The following is a 23344-nucleotide window of genomic DNA, read 5'->3' as shown; positions in this document are numbered from 1 at the left end:
GATTATACTGAGATACGAGTTACAGGTTGATCTCAATGAGGACGGGCCCGAAAATCAATAAAGCGCGAAACCGTTATAATAAAATGTCCTGTCCTTGAAGCCGTTAATCGATAACATCATTAATCCTAAAACAGCAACGTGATACTTTATAAGTACCGTGAAACAGTATTAGCAAAATTAGTAACTACGCAATAAGTACAAGAGATGTTTACATTGCATCCTACTGATATTCTGGCATGTCACTTCCGTCTCTTTTCATTTCTATGTTTAATAATTACCAAGTTCAATCAATGTCGAATATTTCAATTCGAGCGCCATGTATTAGAACCATATGCATCAGGAGTCGACTATATCTAAGATAGGTTGCGAAAACACTTATTATGTCGTTTTGAAGTTAAGTCACGAAAATGTTCAAAGTAACTCGAGTCTATAGAGACAATAATCCCCATTTTCCGACTTCAAGTCAATTTCAAGTTACTCAATACTTTTAGACAGTGCTGTTTGATTCAACTCAGCGGATGTGATAACGAGCCGTGCGATTCGCAAATTCAATGATCCTATCACTGCTGGGCGGGTCGACAAATTCTCTGGTTCTACTCTAATCCTGTTTTCCAAAGCTCTGGTCGGACTCCAATCCGACTCCTAGGCCGGATTCTAGCAATGACCGTGATCCGGTCTGAAAAACTCATATAATAATGATCTACTCACAAAATGTTATCGAATATTGTTGAAACAATGCAAAAAGGAAATTGAAAACTCAAAGATCAAGCCCAACCCTTATCTGAAGTAGCCTAATTATGCCGAATTGAACTCAGCATGAGCTCCATGAACGTTTGACTTTAACTATTGATTCGAGGGTGCAGGAGGGTACGGCTGCCTTATTCTCAGTATACAAAGTACTGATCTGGCTCCGATTCGACTCCGGCCGAAAATGAGAAAATCCGGCTCGATATCCAATCCGACTCCGGTCCATGCCCCACTCGAGATCCTATACACCACACTATTGCCAGTTCAGTTTATGTTTATTGTCCTTGTAACACGAACGTAAATTTAGTTGTCGCCTTTTACAAAGCAATCTATTTTACATGTAAGATCATCGATTGCGATTACATTAACTTCGGACTTTTTCAAGTGTAAGCAGTTGCGTCCACGATAACCTGAAAGTCCTGTCCTCGTTGTAATGAATTACCATCACGAATCACGATTATTCCATGTCTGCAAATAATTAGGTCGTCCTATAGGGCTGATGACAGTGCTATCTTGGTATCAGTCTCGAATACTCTTCGCGCGAACAAGTCATGACCGTACCAAACGTCCTAGTGATGCACCTATAAATCTCAAATACCCAAATCATGCGTGCAACAAAACTCATCCATATATACTTTTATCGAAAGTGATTATGTATTTGTTTATGCGAAACAAAAACGATAACAACACAACACCTTGTCTCGTATAATTGTATAGTTATATTACATAATTTATATAATTTATATATATACGTTTTGAAACATAGTCTTTCTACAATTTACCAGCTGTAGGTTTAGGGATCCTTTTCCGTCGGTAATTTATAGTTCATGCTCCACTCTGGAGAGGCATCAGCATTTTGGAGGCCAGAGGGCCGTAACTCCTCCGGATATTTCTATATTTTTCCGCTCTAACGCGAACAGGTAATCTTGTGGACAGAAGCATTGATTTTGGTACATCTTCATAATTTCGTCCGGGTTCAGAGCTCTCCTCCAAAGCATGAAGTTCCTTACGGTGCCTTGAAATGACTGTTTTGCATCGAATTTCCCTCCAATGATATCTTGATCCTGGCCAATTATAAAACACCCTCCTCCGTCTACGGTACCAGATGCCGTACTTGCGATTTCTCGCAAATGACCATCAAGAAAGACGTATGAGGTTCCAGTCGAAGAGAAACTTGTCACGCATACGTGATACTCTTTGTTAGCAGACAATTTCATCCCTTCTAACACACCTTTCCCGTTCAATGCGATAGTAATATCAACAGAATTATGCCTTATCATGATCTCGTTGTGGTTGTTTGTAGTCCCGGGCATGGTGGCGTATGATATCCACGAATCGTCCCCGTTAGTAAAGCGCTTAAAGATTCCGCACACGGTGAATTCATGGAGATCAGGTATTGGTGTCGTCACGCGAATGTAGTTGGTCGTTGTCTGGACATTGGGGAAGAAGTAACTTGTCTGAGGACAAGCTGAAAGAGAAAGATATAGGTGTTACAATTTTTTGGTACGACTTGAACGGAACATGAAATTGGAATTGGAATTGGCTTGTGAAATTGGACATTATTAATATTCTGGCGTAAAATGGACTTTGTTCGACATACATCAACGTCAAAGGTTTTCCATCGAATAGTTTTTCAATCTCGCGGTATAAGGGAATTTGGGACTATGCATGCCGTGCATGTTGTTTTTCAATTTCCCCAGTAACCCAAGCATTCGGTGTTGTGCTATTATGTTTGAGTTTTATTTCTGGCTACTTCACCCATAACAACAAACATAATAGTATATCGATAACCGACCTCCATTACTGTCATAGGCTGCCCGCTCAGTGTCTTGTCTTCCTTCGAATTCGTAGTACGTCTAAATGTAAAATAGGAATATAAGGGTGAAATTATAATAACGTAAATCATGAAGGCAGCATACCTCGGGCAAGTTTTGACTTGTCGAAAAGCCGTCACCGAACACAGCGACGAAAACAGCGAAACTTAACATCAAAGACGCCCGCATAATGCAGATTGAACGGATAGCTATTGACAAAGAAAAAGCGAATGTATAGATTGTAGAAAGTGTAGTATACCCACTACAGAAATTGTGGCAATCCAGTATGTTTTTTTAGGATGAATCCTTGAAGTCGGGTTTTTAACTACTGACTTTACACTAAAATTTATTGACTACGAATTCTCTGTCGGAAATCTAGATATGAGAACTGTAATAGCATGTATCGTAGCGTTAGAATATTGAAAGTGGAAGACATTTTCAAATTTGAGGTAATGAAATTTATGCATAGCTATCATCAGGGTGAACTGCCACTATATTTTGATAATCTGTTCAAGATACCTTCAGATACCCACCAACATCATACCAGATTTTCTTCTAACTTGTCTCAGTCTGTGCAACACCACTCTACCAGTCTAGTACAAAATTCAATCAGTTTTATTGGTGTCAATGTTTGGAATAAGCTGCCACCTAATCTCCGCAATTTAGACTCCTGTGCTTTTAAAAAACAATGTTTTCTTATCTCTAACTACCGCTAAATTGTATTTGCGTAGTATTTCAATTTGGTCCATGATACTGTGTCTTATTTTTCCTTTCGTTCGTTAGTTTATTTTAATTTAATTTTTTATTTATTAGTTATCGACTGTGAAAATTGCTCCTGTCCCGGGTGGCTCGGCTCTGAAGACTATGTCATATCGAGCCTCCCGTCTACCTTGCATGTCGCATTTCACTGTTACATTTTTGTAGTGTTATGTTGATATGTAATGTAAACGAATAAAAATTCTCTCTCTCTCTCTCTACTTGGGTTCCGTACATTCCAAATAGATGTGCTGCCCATCGAGACGTTAGATTTGATGACACGAATATTTAGGTCGTCTTTTAATACTCTGTTCTGCAAGCCAGTAACATCTCATTAATTTGCACCCATTTCCCGAATTATTTATATCGGGGATAAGGTGATTGTTTTAATAACAGGGTTACCATATTTTGTGATCTAGGAAGGACGACACTTTTTCTCAGGCTGCAATAGTTACTATAGCGGACGAGCAAATGGTCGATTTGTAAATTTATACATATAAATATCAGTGTTGACTAAAAATAAAAGGTCATTTTTTAGATTAGACTGCCCGCGATACCTGTAATCCGTCTTTTACGTCAAAATCCCACGTCTTTCGTGGTCTTTTTAAGCATTTTAGGCTAATAAAGAGGACAATTTGTCAAATAGAAGGACATTCGGGTGAAGGGAGAACATTTCACCAAAAAGGAGTTTACGCATAGATAAGGTAACCCTATTTAATATAGTATTTGGCGTATCACCCATTGAATTAATCTCGTATCAATAGCCTAACCAAAACGTACGGTAAAGATTTGTTGTCCGAGGGCACAGGTAAACCCATTTTTTTCATTTGTGGTGAGCAGGTTGGTGGGTTTAAGCAAAGTATATTTTTTAGTCGGATGTATATAGGGTTCGAGTCCCAAGACTTTTATAGTTTTGACTCGATTCAAGTCGAGTAATTTTCAATTCATCATCGAGTCAAGTTCAAGTCGGAGTCAAAATACGACGGGTCCAGTCCGAGTCACAGTGTTAAGAGTCTAGTCCAAGTTCAGTTCATGATGTTTATTGTTGAGTATAGAGTTCAAGTTAATTTTAACTCCTCTCTGCGAAACTTTGGGTGATAGGCTATCGAAGAGCTCGGATTCATAATATATTCATGCTCTCAATATGGTAATTCAAACAGATGAAAGACAATTTCTAGGTCTATTTTTCGGTTATCGGTCCTGATATACGAGACTTAAATAGGTCATATAAAATGTGTTGAGTCATGCGCAACTAGAGTACAAGTCGAGTAGAGACTCATGTCGAGTCAACGAAAAATTGCGACTCGAGTCTTATTCAAGTCGAGTCATGAGTCAAGTCATTACAACCCTAGCTTTATGAGCAAAACACCTAGTGAAATGCAAACACTTGGCTGGGGCTCACCGAGAGCGAATATCGAACCTCTGATCGAAGATATAGCATTATAGCAGAACAACAAGGCTATTCTACTAAGCTGCACCCAGTTCGGGACGACGCGACCAATACCAGCTTTCTAATATCCCAAATAAAAAGTGAGCGAGGGCAATGCGATTAAATATGTCATTGTTACCATTGTTTTCAATAATGACACTGGATAAGTATAATGTTTTGTAAATTATTTCTCATATTATCATTGCCTAATATTAACACACCCACGCTGCAGGTTGTGCTAGCAATGTAATTCTGTGCTGTAAATTTAGAAATCGCATTAATAGGCTGCAGAATATAGTATAAACTTTTGGCCGACGTATTGTCTGCTTCTCAATATACCCTTTGGGGAGAATATTCGACCACCCATGTACTAGAGTGCCAGACTGCCTGTGTTTCCCAAACTTTTTTGAGCTACCACCACCCTGGACAACGCCCTCGACCCCACCCTCCTCGCCCCGCCTAAGTCATAACACGAAAGTTGTTGCATTTATTACAGCTAATAATGAGACGGATGAAGCTGGTGTATTATCATCATCATCCTCGTCATATTGGGTTTGAGTTTTGATGAGAACTATCTCATTCTTAGATTTCCAGTCTCCACGTCCTGTACTGTCAATATTTTTGTGGGATTTTCAACCGACGGTATCTGCTGTGATTCAGAAACTTTGTCACGGCTCTGAACACACGTTTTATCAAATATGAGCGAGAAAGGGAAACGACGAAAAAGTCAACCCGACTCCAGTGAGAGTATTTTAATTTTATTTAATTGTGTATACAGAATGATTGATTGTAGATATTGAACTTTGGGTTGAACTCAGAATTGCTCTAGGTACACTGCAATGTAATCAGACATCCGTTCATTTCATGCTCGGAAGCTTTACAGAATGGATTGATTATCCGGTAAGGAATTTCTAATTGGAATATATCCTTGAATCACATCTCCATATCTTCGTGCAGTTTTATGAGATGATTGATTTATGTTTCTCAATCAAAATCGGGAATTCAAGCTGAACCGGCCGCTCATGCAAGGTTGAGAATTGGAACAGTTCACGTGTCGCGAAATTTTGGTGAAATATCACGGGCATATCACTGAATCTGGACAGTTGCCATTTTCACCTTTATCAGGTTTCATCATTACTAAGATCGGATATATTCTACTCATTAATTTTGAGAAATATGCCCGACAAGTAGAATCGATGTCGTTTCTCGCAGCCAGAACGCCGTTCCAAAGGTCACAGTCGCATCATTGTAGAAAATCCACGATCGTTTGAAACGGAGATTAAAACCACGCAGGAGAGTTTTTTTAAAAGCAATCACACCTCGCAGTGAGCACTGATTAAATCATACTTCGTAGTTCTCACAGCTCGCAATGAACCACACTTTCTAGGGATTCTTCCGACTGTTAAATTTGTCCATTGATGGCAGGATCCACATTGTCAAGTAACAATGGACTTTTCCGGTACAGCTGATTAAATAGATGGACGGTCCTAAATTGCCCTGACTGGATTGATTTTGCAATTTTACTGCGTATTCAGCTGCTTCATTTATCAATCGTTTCAACATTACGCCGCAGTTGCCTTCTAAACCGACACCGACCCCATTTGCTGCCGCCTAAATTTACAGCCAGCGACCAAAATCGCCCATTTCATGGTGAGCGCCCGCTCCACGCATGGGGGCTCTGGCGCCCACTTTGGGGAACACTGTACTATACACTTTTGTGATAATCTGATTGTGCGGATTCAAGTGCTATGATTGCTATTAGTATCCGTTGGTACCAAGACATCAATGCTTTGTGAATACAGAAGTACAGCTAACGAAACCAATAACAGCACTTTTTAAATTCACTTGCGAGAAATCAGCTTGCTGCGCTGTCGGGGTTCAATCAGTTTGTTTTAGTTTCACCTAACTTCGCCCGTAGTACACATGTCTGCGAATGCTCAAATTCTTGTCCTTGAATTGGCTATTTTCGTGTCAAAGACTTTCCGTAACGCCGCTTGGTCACATTTCATTCGTTATAACAAAGATTACATCTTCGTCAAACAGCAACGAACCACTTCATCGGTGCTGACAAACATTATGACGGAACTGGTAACTATGAAATTATCTATAGACGATATGTTTACTTGACCGCCTACTGATATTTTAATTTGGCTGCTTCATATCTCATAATATTCATGTTCAATATAACCGAATTGAAGTGCAATATTACTTATTCGGGGGCCCTATAGTCATGGATTTTTTGAACTCTTGATATCCCTGCAATTATTCTGTGCTAAAGACGTCGGCTATATCTATGCTATGTTGGTAAAACATACAGTACCAAGTCACAGTGCACGGGAATCTAGCCAAGTCATTTCTTAAATTTTTTAGTCAAGTCAAGAAAATGTTTAAAGTAACTCGAATCGAGTCAATTCATCTCAAATTGGCCGATTTCGAGTCTATTTCAAATCACCCAATAATGTTGTTTGATTTAATGAATGTGGTAATGAGCTGTGCGATTCACCAATTCGACTGTCCTACTAGGCTACGCGTACATCACACTATTTCCTGCTCGGTTTATATTGATTGTCCTTGTAAAACGAAAATAAATTATGTAATCGTCCATACACAGAGCAATTGATCTTATATGCAAGACCGACGGTTGCGATTACTTTTACTTCATATTTTTCTCAAATTTAATCAGTTGCCTTTACGATAACTTAAAATGCTGTCATCGTCGTACTGAGATTACGAATTGCGATCATCCCATTCTGCAAATACCTATAGGTTGTCCTAGTGCTGATTATAGCGCGTATGTGGTATGATTCTGGAATACTCTTCAAGCGAAACAAGTCGGGACCGTAAAAAGGTCCTCTTGATGCACCTATACATCTCAAATACCGAAATCACGAGCACAACAAAACTGTTGCAAATGTGCTTTCATGGAGAGCCTTATATATGTAGGCTATCTGTTGATCCGAAACAAAAACGTGCAGGCCTTGTAATTATAAATATATTTATGTGAATTGAAGTAAAGTCATTCTACAATTTAACAGCTCTAGGTTTAAAAATCCTAATCAGTCAGTAAATATTAGTGCTTCATGTTTGAAAGGTATCAGCATTTTGGAGGCCAGACAGCCGCCACTCCTCCGGATATTTCTATATTCTTTCTCTCTAACGTGAACAGGTAATCTTGGGGACAAAGGCATTGATCTTGGTACATCTTCATGATTTCTTTCGGTTCCAGAGCTCTCCTCCAAAGCATGAAATTTCTCATAGTGCCTTGAAATGATTGGTTTGCATCAAATTTTCCCCCTATTACATCTTGATCCTGGCCCAGTATGAAAGTGCCACTTCCATTAATGGTACCGGATTTCGTATGTACGATTTCTCGCAGGTCTCCATCGAGAAATACGTATGAGGTTCCGGTCGAAGAGAAACTAGTGACACATATGTGGTACTCTTTGTTCGCTGACAATTTCAGGTCTTCTCTCACCCACTTCATGTTCATTGCGATTTCCATTTGGTTCGAATCATGCCTAATCATGAACTCGTTGTGGTTGTTGGTGGTTCCAGGCATGGTAGCGTATGATACCCACCAATCGACTCCGTTAGTAAAGCGCTTAAATATCCCGCACACGGTGAATTCATGGAGATCGGGTATGGGTTTCGTTACACGAATGTAGTTTGTCGTTGTCTGGATGTTGGGGAAGAAGTAACTTGTCTGAGGACAGGCTGAAAGAGAAAAAATAGAGATGTTCGAATATTTTCGTTACAACCTGACTCGACTGAATGTGAATTCCGTATATCACAATAACCAATGGGCATCGTTCAATCAAGCGGGATCACAATCCATAATCTCAGTCGGCACGATATTGTGACAAATTAATCATATAATCTATACAGCAATGTGTTGAACTGGATAGAGTCGAACTTGCCATTATACTGTATCTGAGATCCCGCATCACTGAAGAATGGTATGCCTAGTACAGAAACATATGTAAGGGGCCATTTGGCTTTTGATTTACATGCATCAATGTCAAAATATTTGAAATTCGAGGGATTTAGTTTCTCATCCTCGCTCTATAACCGAAATCGGGAATACGCGTGTTAAGCTGCCATAAGATAACTCTGGTTTTCTTCATATAGATACACTTCATTATATAGTAATATTGCATATTGGTCGGGTTTTTGATGGCATTTTAATACTTTTTCTAGAAAAAGGAGACAAATTCCCAAAAAAGAGGACATTTACACGCCCTCTGAGGTCACTTTCTATTTATTGATAAAAAGAGAACAAATTCTCTTAAAAGAGGACATACGGGATCAATACAATGAATATCGGCCTGGTGTAAAATAACCAATGTAGTCGAAATTGCAAGAATATCAAACAAACAAATACAAACGAACTTGCCTTTATGGAGCTGCCTTTTAATTACGTATAGCATTGCACCGCTATACTTATACTTTACTATTACATTCAAACTCGTCAGTTTCCGCAGCAGGCCTAGTCTATACGTATTCGATTTTTATTTGGTTTCGTTGGGTTTCAACGTGAGTGATTTAATCCAATTCAATGAAACGTAAAATGCATCAATAACTCACCTCCAGTGGCATGAGTGGCTCGCCCAGTGTCTTCTCTTCCTTCGAATTCATAATATGTCTTAAAGTAGGAAAAGTTTATTCGTGATAGCATCAGCATATTATCAATCTTGCACGAATCTTACCTCGGGCAAACTCTCAGTTGTCGAAGATCCGACGTCAAATACAGTTACGAAGACAATTAAAGTTAATGTCAAAGTCAACTTCATGATGTAGATTTTAAGATCGAACAATCCTTACTGACAAAGGAAGAGCGGAGTAATGCAGATTGTCTGAGTATTAATATTATTACAGATGGTGAAAAAATGAAGTGGCGCATATCACCGTGAAAGGTCTGCTGCACCACGCGCAAAGTTAATTGTAATGAATAGTCAATTCAGAACAAGTACATATGAAAAGGTCGAATAAATCACGGCAATACGCGACAAGAGTCTGAGTAATATCATGCCAATTATACACGCACTATATAATTTGCGGCAATCATGTTTGTTTGCTGGTTGAAACTTCAGAGTTTTCAACTAGTTCTCGTACAATCAAATCACACCTAAAGCGATGTCAACAAAGTTTGGGATATGAATTGACTTGCTCGACCTGATAATCTGTGAATACAAAACCTTGTCAGGTAACATTCGCACAGGTGATTCTGATTTAGATACGGGTACTATAACTTTGACTACCTTTTTTCAATCCTGTTACTATTATACACCACTGGCTTCACAGCAGTTGTTTTACTCCTAACCGTTTAAATCAGTGGTTACTAAACTTTTTTAGTCATCGCCCTTATCTTCATCTCCTCCATAAAAGCTAGAGGCCATCTGTAAGTACTTCTACTTTTCTGCGGTACTCAAAGAGATTATTGTATACTTGATTCACTGACTCGAATATTGTTTTCTTGTATAGGCCTACTGCTTCGACTTGAACAATTTTTTGTTGCTGAAACACTAATTTCTTCATAATTAATACTGCCAGGTGAAGTATTAATTCGAGGACGCGTTGGTACGATGCTGAGAGAATTCATAAACAAGTTAAATTGAACCAAATTTCCCCGACTTGGTACAATTCACCTCTCGACGGCTGGGATGTGTGAAACATTGAGCAGCATGTCTATCAACACCAGTCGATTATGAATCTAGGTAGACATGGAACCAAACAGTTAATTAAGTATATTTTACTGTTAGTTTTGACAGTTTCACCTTCGCCCCTTCGCTATTTTCGCCACATCCCTCAAAACCGTAATATGGCGCAATATCGCCGACTCTAACAACCAGTGGTCAATTTGGTATTTTGTGCAATAACACACCTTTTAGTTAGTCCCCTACCTATCACAACATTGGAGTGCGGTCATTTGTCGCTATTTATGTTATTAATATTACATTTCAGGTCAAAAGCACAAATTCGATTCTTGACGCTAACACGTGAGGGAAACTATATAGGTTATGTATAATGTCGCTTCTAAATCTTACTACATTAATGCTTCGGTCACGAATTCTCTTGGCTCCACGTAGCCCATTCAGACTATTGTAACAAATCGTCATCAATAGTGCCAGGTATACCTGTAGGCCACATGAACCTCATCACAGAATCTAGTTCCGTGATGGTAAAATTAGCGCAGGTGCCTGCCTAATATGCTCCGCGAGGGTAGGACCGCGATTTGTAGTCATGATAGTATAGGCTACATTCTACTGTACATGAATAGTACGTTTCCAAGTGTGATGATCGTTATCAGTGTTCTTTGGTGATGAGAGATCAATGCTTTTTTGCTATAGGCGTAGGGTTGGCGAAGCTTTCCACAGCAGTTCTTGACTTCCATCGCGAGAAATTGACTTCGGGCACTGTCGGGGTAAATATATCTGTTGTATATCTGTAGTATGTATATCTAGCAGTAAGCGATAAGGCATCTTCATTCCTCTTACCCTACGCGCGCTATTGCTGAGAATGATCGGATGGCTGTGCTGAACTCGACTGGTCGAGTAGCCGACGAGGCGTGCTATGATATACTCCTCTGAGCCACGGAATTTAGTAGAGAACACCGTTGGAACGTATCGCAATCATGCAATTGCGCGATATAGGCTACTTCCAGGATTCTTTTTTCCACAATGCTATTAATTTCGTATGTCTTCGTTATAAAAACAGCAAATTAAAACTTTATTCATATCCATGTGTTGGCCTAAACCCACTTTGCTGTAATCAGTCACAGTAACTATACCTATAAGCAGTTCGCGTTGGTCTAACGATATCTTTTAATGAGCTCTTGAACAACTCCTCAGGGAGACTAATGGGTACGCAAACATTTGCGGGGGTTATTCACTCTACCTGTCAGTGCCATGGTAACTAACTATAACATATCGACTCCAGAATTCCTACCTAAGTGCTGGAGGTTTATCTAGGCACTTCGTCGCCATATCATCTGCGTAAGTGATGGCTTAAACAAAGCCTAGAAGTGGGATCAAAAAGAGAAATATCGGCCTGGTGTAAATGACCATTGTAGTCGACAAACACCATGAATACCGCAAACAAAAACAACAACAACTGTAAACATCATGCGTCGAAACAGCACAATACAGCAGTTCTTCGGTAAAATTTACACGGACTCAGGAATAATATTGCCTGCTTTTATGCTAAAATGACATGACGTGATGTGTTCACGTCCCTCAATTCCAATTCCAATCAAAAACACCTACCAATGTTGATAGATATTTTCACCTATAATTCAGAAATTGGTTGCAACTCTAACCGCTGCGCCTGACATTGACGGGGCCTTTCCGCATGTTTGTTCTCATCAATAAACAACAGTGTGATCAACTTATCAGACTTTTGCAAGCGCGAGTTTGATTTTGTAAGACTTGGTTTGTTGCTCGACAGTTCATGTAATCTCACCTATTATTTTGAGTATGCAAAATTGCATTCAAACCAAAAGCCCCAATCTATACCAGTATATATTTACTCGCAAATATTTCCGCACAGTTTGATAAAATGCTTTTCACCAAGGCTCTTTGAAACCCATATTGTGACCTCTCGCGAGTTAAACAGATAACGCATCTTAATGCTATGAGTTGGTGTACCACCACCACTGCCGTGTGTTATGTATTTTGGTTGGATAAAAATACAGACTCTCTCTCTCTCTCTCTCTCTCTCTCTCTCTCTATGTAGCCTACATATATTTTACTTAGCTTTAAGCTGCAATTATTCTGATGACAAAACTGAAGAGTATCAAATCAGTTCGTTCGAAATCTGTATCTCTTCTTGTTCCCAATAAATGAAACGAAACCACTGACATCATTACTTACGCCTATTAGCTACTGGCGCACGCTACTCTTGTGTAAGTAAATGGAGACTGGAAAGCCATACAAAATCAGTGGATGTATTAAACGTCTTGCTCGTACTTCGAGAACATCGCAACTTTCGTGGTGATCACGGATAGGAATGTGCACAGATGGAGCCCCAACGATGCCGGATGTGCGTTTCTGCATCCATATAACAAGGGTAAAAACAAAAACCCATGTGTTGCTGGTACACAGAACACATAGCTCATCGGGAAAATATGGCATCTCAAGCTTAATTTCCGTCTCAGCAAAGATGTTTCATCAGCCATTACAGTAGCCTATTTAAGTTTCCGTGTAAGGGTATGTTATCTCAGCACCAAATCATGCTTTTAAACAAGAATCTTGGATAGATGATCCAATGAGAAACATGCTCAAGCGGTTTCGTGACTTGCAAGAAGAAATGTTTATTTGTCTCGGTTCGTGAAGCAAATAAGACTTTCGAAACAACATGCTTTCAAACACATCCCTGACTTCAACTCCAATAATGGTAAGGTCAGGGCCGTAACAGCACTTCGTCAGGCCCCCAAAAACTTTGGTCTTGGGCCCCCCGCGATACACTGCTCACCGCTATTAATCATATTCATTGGGAGTTTGTTTAGCGAATTAACTTTTGTCACCTAAGCGCGCGAAGCGCGGAAAATTCCTAGAATTCATGATTTCATCGCTCAGTATGATCGGGAATTGCATATATTCTTATCAATTTTTATCTTCTCTCTGCTCACGTAATCAGATTTGCCGGTAGAGCTGAGTGAGGTGTGTTTGAAAAGGTTGGACCACTCAATAATAATTAAACATCTTCGGGCGTATACCCGTTGGCAGGAACGAAACAGCACCTCGTCAGGCCCCCAAAAACATGGGTCTTGGGATCCCATAGGGTGATAAAACGACCCCCCATCACGTTGTTCGCGTTTGTCACGAAATTATCTGTACTGTATTGCGAGTCAGCGCGAAGCGCGAAAATTTTCGATAATTTATGATAGAATCGGTCAATCAGATCGGCGATTGCATATATATTATATGCTATCAATTTATTGTCCTCTCTACTCAAGTAATTAGATTTACCGGTAGAGCTGAATGAAGTGTCTTGAAAACGGGAGGGCGCGTAAATAATGATTAAACATCTTCGGGCGGGTGGACCCGTTGATATGACTTCGTTACATGATGCTATTTCGTGACTTCCAGTCTGCTATATCAAAATGTATAGAATCGCCCAAACGTAGGCTTCTAAACTAAGAGACGCACAAGATTTCAAATTGGTATTTCTTCACTGGCATAAAATTTTTCCCAGCGGGATGGTATATGTCTTGTGAGGTTCAGATTGCAAAGACAGGAACATTCGGCGCCAGTTATTTAGGCGCCTATGGACAATTAAACCTATATCTATTTTGTATAGCCTATATAACGAAGTCTTCGGTCTGCATAAGGGCATAGACCTTTTCGGCCAAGCTTTTCTCGCTGCCGATCGTTCTGGCACACTTCTTGGAGTCGCATGTTATATGACCTAAATCTTGATTGTATGTCTTGGTGGGTCGTGGCGCGGTAATGGCCCAACACCCAATAATATAAATAAACGGGTACTTGAATTCGCGCCGAGCGCGAAAAAATAATGAAAAAATTGCATAAATTTACAAAAAATACTCTATGATTTACGCTAATTCACGAAGTAATTTTGGGCCCCCTTCCAGCTGGGGCCCCCAATTGGAGGGTTTGGGGTGCGGCAGTTACGGTGCTGGGTAAGGTTAAAAAGCACTGCTCTAGGTTGTGGTCTTTACTGAACTATTATGAAAATTAAATATTGGTACTCCTCGAAATTTTTCAGGCTATCATTCTGATTGGAGGGTTAAATTGCTTCTACTTGACAAACTCAAAATAGCGGAAAGTAAGTAAGTATATCACGAAATATTACGTAGTAGAAGTAGCGGGAAATAATATTTACTTGATTAAGTACCGCAAGTAGCGGAAAACTACTTGAGTACTTCGAAAAAGTTGAAGTAGCCTACATCGTTACTGACCACCTCTGCATGTTGGAAGTCACAGAATTGTGCTTAGTCAGCAAATCAAATATTTACATCTACGAAATTGATATAAAGAATGCATCAATGTCTACTGTAAAAATCTGTCATTGGTACTTGCACTATTTAGATTTGTTATCCGTATTGTATCATAAAAACTAAATCCGTCGGACTGGGGTGTTGGCTATTGCATACTTTGTTTATGAAATAATATTCGGCGCAAGTATCGGGAATTGTGTTTTACTCTTACTAATACATCTGTCCGGTCTAACCGAGTCATCGTCAAAATTGTTGGCAAAGCCACAAACGATATTGATTTTGAGGAATTATTATAGCGTTTGATTGTTTAAGTTGATACATCAGTTAGGTGACGTTTGTAAAAACCAGCATCATGGCATGATATGGCAACTGAGTCGTCGCTAGCTCTCATGAACATTAATACATAGAGTATATTTTAACGGAAATGTAGGGCTGGAATTAGCAATAGGACGTCATCACGTTCGCGTTCACACTGATCCTTTCGCAAAGTTTCGCGTTCACACGAAGTAGAACGTTTCAGAGGTCCGCACCATCCCCAAGTAAGAAAAAAACGTATCATATCATGTTAAAAATATATTAAGAAAAGGTTTAATAATTTGATATTTAGTTCGCATTTTATCAGTATTTTACAACATATCTTGAGGATTTCATGGGCCGCACAAAACGGTGTTGCGGTCCGTAATTTTCGCACCCTTATAACCAATCATGTATAATGATGAGCCTCAGAACAATTCATCACTGTTACAGTGCTTCGATGCACTGCCGTTTCAGACACAGCTTTTTTACTCCACACCACAAATATCACGCATTCTCTGTCATAAGTATGGAAGGGGATTTACATAACGGCTCAATATGGTCAGCAATGTTCCCTCGAGGTGCGCGCGCGCGTGGCCGTGCACGGCTGAAAAAGTCTCAACGCACAAAAAAAATATCGCTATATGATCATCAGACCAAACTGAAGCCTATTTCAGATGTACAAATGTAGTAAAATGCGATGAAAAAACTCGAGTCCGATGCAGCGAACGTCGAAATACATGTAGTATGAGTCCACGGACGATTTGCACCCGGTATAGTCGACGTATTCGACAAGGTATGGTTGGAACCCTCGAAATTGACGTCACGTCAACAGCAAGATCACGTATTTGTAGACCATTGGTATACGGAATGAATGTTCTGATGATTATGACCGCCGACCGTAAAAATGCTGCATAACTATCTAGTTTTGATGAAGTCAATATCAAGGACCTCAACACTTGATCTGCGTGGGAACTACTTGATTTTTGGTATCTGCAAGTTGTCTCAGAATTCCAATATGCAATGGCTTGCGCCACAATAAAGAAGGCGTTATTACATTACATTGCAGGATATTTCGTTTAGTTTTGACTTTGATATGAGCTATAGGTTTATTGGAATTAGGACAGGCGAGAAAATAAGTGAAGTTCGAATCCGTAATTGCAATACGTCCTGTCCCTGAAGCCGTTTGATTATTTTTAATGATATATATATATTTATTTATTTATATTTATTTATTTGTCCAATTGTAAAAAAAAAACATTGGCACATGAAACAACAACAAATGAACTTAACGGTGTAAGACAGGGTGTGACCGATATGACTTTAGGTATAGAGTCAACTGGTTTGATCACGCCCTGCAATACCAAATACAGATATTATGTCATAAATTTGGATGCACTCGGTTGCGATCAATCAATTCAGCTCAGCATAATAATAAAATACTAACAAAAGACAAATTTGGTGTGAGACAAGCGGATCAGTAATGGGAGACGAGGTGACTGGTTAATTCCTTTATAAAGGAATGGCATGGGAGATCCCGTATTGATGTGGGTATAGCATTGCATATGACAGGACCGGTATAGTCGATCGATTTCTTTGTGAGGTTAGTGGTGATTCGATTAATATAGATGTTGCCCTGGGAAGAAAATCTGGTAATGTGTGAGTGAACAGTTTGAGCAAGGACGAATACATCGGTAAACACAGGAGGCAATTCATTTGAAAATATTGATGCATAAATGTGAGGAAAATCAGTATATTATCAATGCGAACCATTCGATATGACCAGAGTCCAAAAGTGCGTTTAACAAAACTTCAACTCGAAACTGAGCAGTCAACGCAATGACTTGGACTGTGACTCGAGTGATAATAACATGTCACGGACTCGACCCTCTGCTCGCTGACTTGGGCACGGACTTGACTCGGTGGTGACTTAAAAATGACTCGACTCGAATTGACTCGATTCAAAACTATAACAGTGCCTCGCCTGACTTGTGACTCGGAGCCTTGTGGCTTGGTTACAACCCTGATCTATACATGATGTTTACAATGCCTTCTACTGTTATTCTGACATGCCACTTCCGTCTTTATTTATTTCCATGTTTAATATTTACCGAATTTAATCAATGTCGAATATTTCTTATATGAGCTTCATGTATTATTACTAAGGCGATTTATTTACCTAAAAAACGGACGATTTTGACCTAAAAATGAAAATTTCGACATTTTTTACAATACAAATCCTGATTTCGACAAAGTTCTGACTTCACGTATGGAAATTAGGTGTTTTCGCACACAATGTTAGAATTGTACTACGTATCTTCATTTATGGTTGGAACTGTCTGTCCTTATCAAGTAGTATAGCCCGAAAAAACTTAATTGACCTAAAAACTGACAAATATTTGCATGAAGAAACTTTATTTCATCGAGATCTAGACCTATTAAGAATTCCAGTATAGTAACATCACGCAATATATGGTAAAAATAATTAAAATTTGTTTTAGTACAAGAGTAAAACGAAACATATACGGATCACGAATTCGACGATCCTATATACTTGATGTATTACACTATTGCCTGTTCAGTTTTATGTTTGTTGTCCTTGAAACACGAATATAAATTATGTTACCGCCTTTTACAAAGAAATCGATTTTATATGCCAGATCAAGGATAGCAATTATATTTACTTCGGACTTTTTTTGAATGTAATCAGTTGCGTTTAAAAATATTTGAAAATGCTGTCATCGTGATAATGAATTGCGATTACGAATAACGATTATTCAATATCTGCAAAACTTAGGGTGGTCTTACAGCAGGGGTGGGCAAACTTTTGAGCTCGCGGGCCACATTCAACATCTGAATCCATTGGCGGGCCAAACTATACAAAATTGAGACTATAAACCAAAACGCAATATTGATATTTAATTATATAGTGAGGCCATGGAGATAATATATGTGCTTATTTAAAACAAGCCAAACATTGCTTTGATGATATCGTACACTCGTCAGAAACATATAGTGGCGAGATTTCATAGGCTGGCGGACCTCAATAACCAATTTGTCAAAACTATAGTGATGAAAGTCGGTTTGCCCGATTCATAGAACAGGATTGAAATTTAAATATGTGACAGCGATCTGTACATAGATTTACTAATTCCACTTTTGGTTCAGTTCCAGGACACACAATGCTGACTGCATTACAACCATTCAAACATGCTTCTACTACGTGCAGATAAAATATAAATACCCCAATTCTACGCATACAGACAACGAATCTACCTAAGACACACCCGAATCGTTTTTATAAGCACAACACTGAAATAATTAAAAATGTAGTGGCCAATCTAAAATCCCACTCGTGATCCAAATCTCGTTGCAGCTATTCCGCTGTGATATTATGTATTTACCTTATATCAGTGGTTCTCCCTATGACGGTGAAATATTTCGAGCCCCCTTATCGTCATATCGCAAAAGGCAACCAGGATGCTAGCAAACTAATAGGTAGTCTGAAGGCATGGAAGGTTACGACTGTAGATGAGAGATTTTTAAATATTTAATTCAGACTAAATACCGAGCAATAAATTTGAATCGGATGTAAATCGCGCGGAGCGCGAAAATTTTTTTCAGTTGACTTCTGCTTCGCGCCCCTCTTCAGATGCTTTCACGCCCCCAAGGGGGACGCACCCACCAGTTTGAGAACCACATACTGTCTTAGAATTTTCATGGTGAAATATACTAAGAAAAAGTTGATCAAGTCCCTGCATTAATTCGATTTTTAGTACGCATTTTATCAATATTAAAAAAGGTTCTTTAGACTCTCGCGGGCCGCACAGAACGGTGTCGCCCGCGGGTGGTAGTTTGCCCTCCCCTGTCCTACAGTGATGATTAGAGTGCTATTTTGGTATTAGTCTGGAATACTATTCGTGCTAAACAAGTCACGACTGTAACAATGATCCTCTTGATGCACCTATACATCTCCAACACCGATGTCACGCACACAACAAAACTCTTCCAAATAACTTTTACCGAAAGTGATGTATTTGTTGATCCAAGACAAAAACGTCAAAAAGACAACACCTTGCCTTGTATAATTATACGTATCGATATATATATATATATATATATATGGATTAAAACAAAGTTGTTCTGCAATTTAACAGCTCACAGCAGTGGGCTTAAACATCCCCAGTCAATAATTAATAGTGGTTCACTCTGGAAAGGCATCAGCATTTTGGAGGCCAGAGGGCCGTCACTCCCCCGAATATTTCTATATTTTTTCGCTCCAACGTGAATAGGTAATCTTGTGGACAGAAGCATTGATTTTGGTACAACTTCAAAATTTCTTCCGGGTCCAGAGCTCTTTTCCAAAGCATCAAGTTCCTTACGGTGCCTTGAAATGACTGGCTTGGATCAAATTTCCCTCCAATAATATCTTGTTCCTGGCCAATTATAAAACATCCTCCTCCGCTTACGGTACCAGATGCCGTATGACCGATTTCTCGCAAATGACCATCAAGAAAGACGTATGAGGTTCCAGTCGAAGAGAAACTAGTCACGCATATGTGATACTCTTTGTTAGCAGATAGTTTCAACCCTTCTATCATACCGTGCCCGTTCATTGCGATATAAATATCATTAGAATTATGGGAAATGAAGAATTCGTTCTGGTTGTTGGTGGTTCCAGGCATGGTGGCGTATGACACCCACCAATCGATTCCGTTAGTAAAGCGCTTGAAGATTCCACACACGGTGAATTCATGGAGATTAGGTATTGGCTTCGTCACGCGAATATAGTTGGTCGTTGTCTCGACATTGGGGAAAAAGTAACTTGTCTGTGGACAAGCTGAAAGAGAAAAGATAGAGGCGTTAGAATATTTTCGTTACAACTTGGTTTGGATAAATGTGCAATCCGTGATTCGCAATAATGAAATGAGATCGTTGAATCAACTTGGATCACAATCCCAGATCTATAGTCTCAATAGGTATGGTAATTATACAAAATTATTCGTCTATAATCGGGAGAGCAGTATGGGGTCAAACTCTCAAATAGCAGGTCACTGAGCCGCATCCGGCCCGTCATACGATTTCATCCGACCCGCAAAGCATTTATGAGTAGATTGAAAAATGCTGGTATTATTCAACACCTTTCTAACAAATTTTGCGATTTTAGTAAGAAAAAATCTATTGCAACGGAAAATGTTAGGCATATTCATAAGAAAACCGACAGCAGAGTTGTGGTTTAACTCTATAGTCACCAGTTTCGACAAGTATAGGTGACAACTGACAAGTCCACACCGCCAATAAGAATCCGTTATATGCAGGTTACAAGGAGAACAATTTATTCACACAAACATTTATAATTCAAATATATGTGGTCGCACTACTGTATCACTTCTGACTCACATGGTCCCCGGCCTCCAGTTAATAAGTAAATAATAATGAACCAAATTCCAGCGTCCGCGCTTACAGTTAAATCTCTTTTATTCCTCATATGCAAGGCTAAAGCTAGATTACGACAAATTGGACATTGGACATAGAAATCTGTCAAGTTATATCGTCGACACTGTCAATTTTATAACTGTATTCCACTAGCCAATCATCGTATTTTCACCATATCCGCTGTTTGTGAATATTGGTGTTTCTGGAATATAGAACCCCTGTGATCCGTATGATAATGTAATATATTTTTAATATTTAGGCTTGATAATAAGGTACTCGGATGAAAAAACAAGGGCACGGATTTTGAGGTAACAATCATATGACTGGTCTGATCCGCGAGCGACATGACGGTTTAAACCCGGTCCTGGATGCAAGTTGAGTCTGACACCCGTGCTGTAGAGCAATGCGATAAAATGCAAGGACTTGAATCAGACCTTAGTTTATATGATTTCTGCATTACAGAAGCATGCTCTGTCTGGTACGGAAACAGGCATAACGGGGGCATTTGGCCTTTGATTTACGTACTTCGATACCAAAATGTTTGAGACGAATGATTTAGTTTTTCAAAGTATAATGCAACTAGATATGATACGTTTTACCCTGCTGAAGATATTTCAGGCTTTCGAGATGTAGTTTGCGTTCACTTTAGTAACATTGAATCTATGCTACTACCGGCTAATAAGGCAGTTAGCAAGCCAAGGACTGTTGATTCCAAACCAATTATTATTTATCTTGAACTCGGCAGACTTACCATTCTGAAGCTACCTTGCAATTAAGTATAACATTGCATTGCTATACTTATATCTTACTATTACATTCGAATTCGCAAATTTTCGTAATAGTCCGGGTATTCGATGATCTGCGTTCTTTAGGTTTTAATTCGAGCAATTTAATTCACATGCATAAAACTTTTTCGTTTCATAACCCACCGCCATTAGTGGCATGAGTGGCTCGCTCGGTGTCGTCTCTTCCTTCGAATTCGTAATAAGTCTTGAAAGAACGTTAGAATATGAGCAATACCATTGGAAGATTACTAATCATGCACGCAGCCTACCTCGGGCAAGCTCTCACTTGTCGAAGATCCGGCGTCAAATACAGTGACTAAGACAATAAGAGTTAATGCCAAAGTCGCCTTCATGATTCAGAGTTTAATATCGAAAAAATTGTTTCTTACAAAAGGAGAACGGAATACGTAGTTTGTAAGAGTAATATCATGTCATGTATACACAATATATAATTTGCGGCAATCAAGTCTGTTTCCAGGTTGTAACCCAGGAGTCTGGCTTTCCATCTAGCTCTCCTACAAAGGCACAGACAACAATATTTACAATACATGACGCGATATCAACAAAGTTTCGAAACCGTTGTCAATTTATTACTCTCACCTGATTCTTATTTCGATACAGATACTAATTTCTACCAGTACTAAAGGTATATTGAAGCAGTGTGATAAATAGACGATTTTCAAAATCTTATTACGATCAAAGACACCACTGGCTTCATAGCAGTTGTTTTCGTTGTTATCGTCCAAATCAGTGGTTTTTTAAAGTAGTTTACTCCTCAGCCCCCTTATCAAGATCACCATATCTTCATCCCCTTTGTAAAACCTATAGAGGCCCTATAATCGAAGTAGCCTACTTCTACTTTTCTGTATTTCTTATTCACGTGATGCACTTGCTCGAGTATTGTTTTGTTTGTTTACTGCTTCTACTCCAACAGAAACACAAATTTCTGCATAATTGTTATTGTTCGACGCGTTACTACGGTGCTGAGAGAATTCGTACACAAGTTAAATAAAGCAAATTTTCTCGATTTTCCCCAATTCCCATTTCAGCGGCTGGAATGAGTCAAGCAATGAGCAGCATGTCTATCAAGCATGTCTATCAAGCAATGAGCAAGACCCGTCGATTATAAATTGAGGTAGGCAACGGAAGCAAACAGGTAATACAGTAATTTACTGACGGATTTAAACGTTCCACCTTCCAATGCCCTTCGTTACTTTAGCCCCTATATCTCAAAACCGCCCCAGGGTGCATATATTAGAATGCGGTCCTTTTTCGCTATTTATGTTGCTAATATTACATTTCATGTCAAGAGCACAAAATCGATTCTTGTTGCTAACCCGTAGGGTAAAATTATATATATCAAGTATAATGCTGTTTCCCAATCTAACTACCTTGATGCCTTGGTCACGAATTCTCTTAGGCCATTTGAAATGTTGTAACAAGGTCGGTTACATGACATTTGACACAGAATTCGTTCTATGGTGGTGAAACCTGCCTAATATGGTCCTTGAGGATATAGGATCGCGATTTAGTGATGATAGTAGGCGATACACTCTTCTATACATCGATAGTACATTTTCAAGTGTCATCATCGTTATTAATATTTTTTCTTTCTTTTTTTTTTGGGGGGGGGGAGAGTCCAATGCTCTGTGGCTATAGGTCAGAGGTTCTATTGTAGAAGGCGGGGACCCAAAGTTGAACTCATGGTGTATTGAAAATGTCCCGTAGGAGACAATTTCAGTGACCATCTATCACACTGAATCAATGGTGTGTAGTAACAGTATGGAAAAGTATTTTGATAAAGCTGTCACATACAACAAAAATGGACCACACATCAGACGTCTAAGTAAAACACTTGATGATCGGTGCCAAAGCAATATAAATTTCATTGCCTTGTATATCTTCATGGTCATATTAACATATCCTTTCTGTTTTGACTGAAATTAAACGCTGCAAAGGAGAGGAACTGCTTGGAATTTACCACTAAACGCGGCTCTGGTCATTCACAATGCAACCACGTTTAAGTCGTCCAAACTAGGATCACAGCACATCCTTCGCAAAAACATTTTAAACGAAACTTTGATCATAAGTGTTTTATGATTTTTCTAGTGTGACGCGAGCTGAAAAA

General features: G+C 39.2%; 1 protein-coding gene across 5 annotated transcripts; it reads right to left on the bottom strand.

Annotated features, from left to right (window-relative positions):
- Positions 1-1491: 1491 nt before the first annotated feature.
- LOC145438900 (neuronal pentraxin-2-like) lies at positions 1492-22014 on the bottom strand. Of its 5 annotated transcripts, none has more exons than XM_080316287.1 (3): positions 2667-2799; positions 2543-2603; positions 1492-2215 (listed from the first exon to the last, which is right to left on the bottom strand). In XM_080316287.1, the coding sequence occupies exons 1-3, from the start codon at positions 2748-2750 to the stop codon at positions 1596-1598; spliced, it is 765 nt and encodes a 254-aa protein (XP_080172413.1). In that variant the 5' UTR covers positions 2751-2799; the 3' UTR covers positions 1492-1595. The 5 variants fall into 5 exon arrangements, with proteins under 5 accessions (XP_080172413.1, XP_080172411.1, XP_080172415.1 ...); XM_080316285.1 differs by lacking the exons at positions 2543-2603; positions 2667-2799 and adding exons at positions 21361-21421; positions 21486-22014 and having other exon boundaries at positions 1498-2215; XM_080316289.1 differs by lacking the exons at positions 1492-2215; positions 2543-2603; positions 2667-2799 and adding exons at positions 7723-8460; positions 9331-9388; positions 21486-21623.
- Between the last annotated feature and the right edge of the window lie 1330 nt (positions 22015-23344).

This window comes from Botryllus schlosseri, chromosome 5, assembly GCF_051294905.1.
Source record: "Botryllus schlosseri isolate E-star chromosome 5, Bs_hap1, whole genome shotgun sequence".
Classification (NCBI taxonomy): Eukaryota; Metazoa; Chordata; class Ascidiacea; order Stolidobranchia; family Styelidae; genus Botryllus; species Botryllus schlosseri.
This window is presented reverse-complemented; position numbering and strand designations above follow the sequence as displayed.

What these genes read in the sequence shown, in the direction of transcription:
- LOC145438900 (XM_080316285.1), bottom strand. Translation starts at nt 21,569, where the DNA reads ATGAAGGCGACTTTGGCATTAACTCTTATTGTCTTAGTCACTGTATTT. An exon ending in CAAGTGAGAGCTTGCCCGAG is followed by an intron (nt 21,422 to 21,485) that starts GTAGGCTGCGTG and finishes CGTTCTTTCAAG; the next exon opens with ACTTATTACGAATTCGAAGG. An exon ending in CACTCATGCCACTAATGGCG is followed by an intron (nt 2,216 to 21,360) that starts GTGGGTTATGAA and finishes TTTCTCTTTCAG; the next exon opens with CTTGTCCTCAGACAAGTTAC.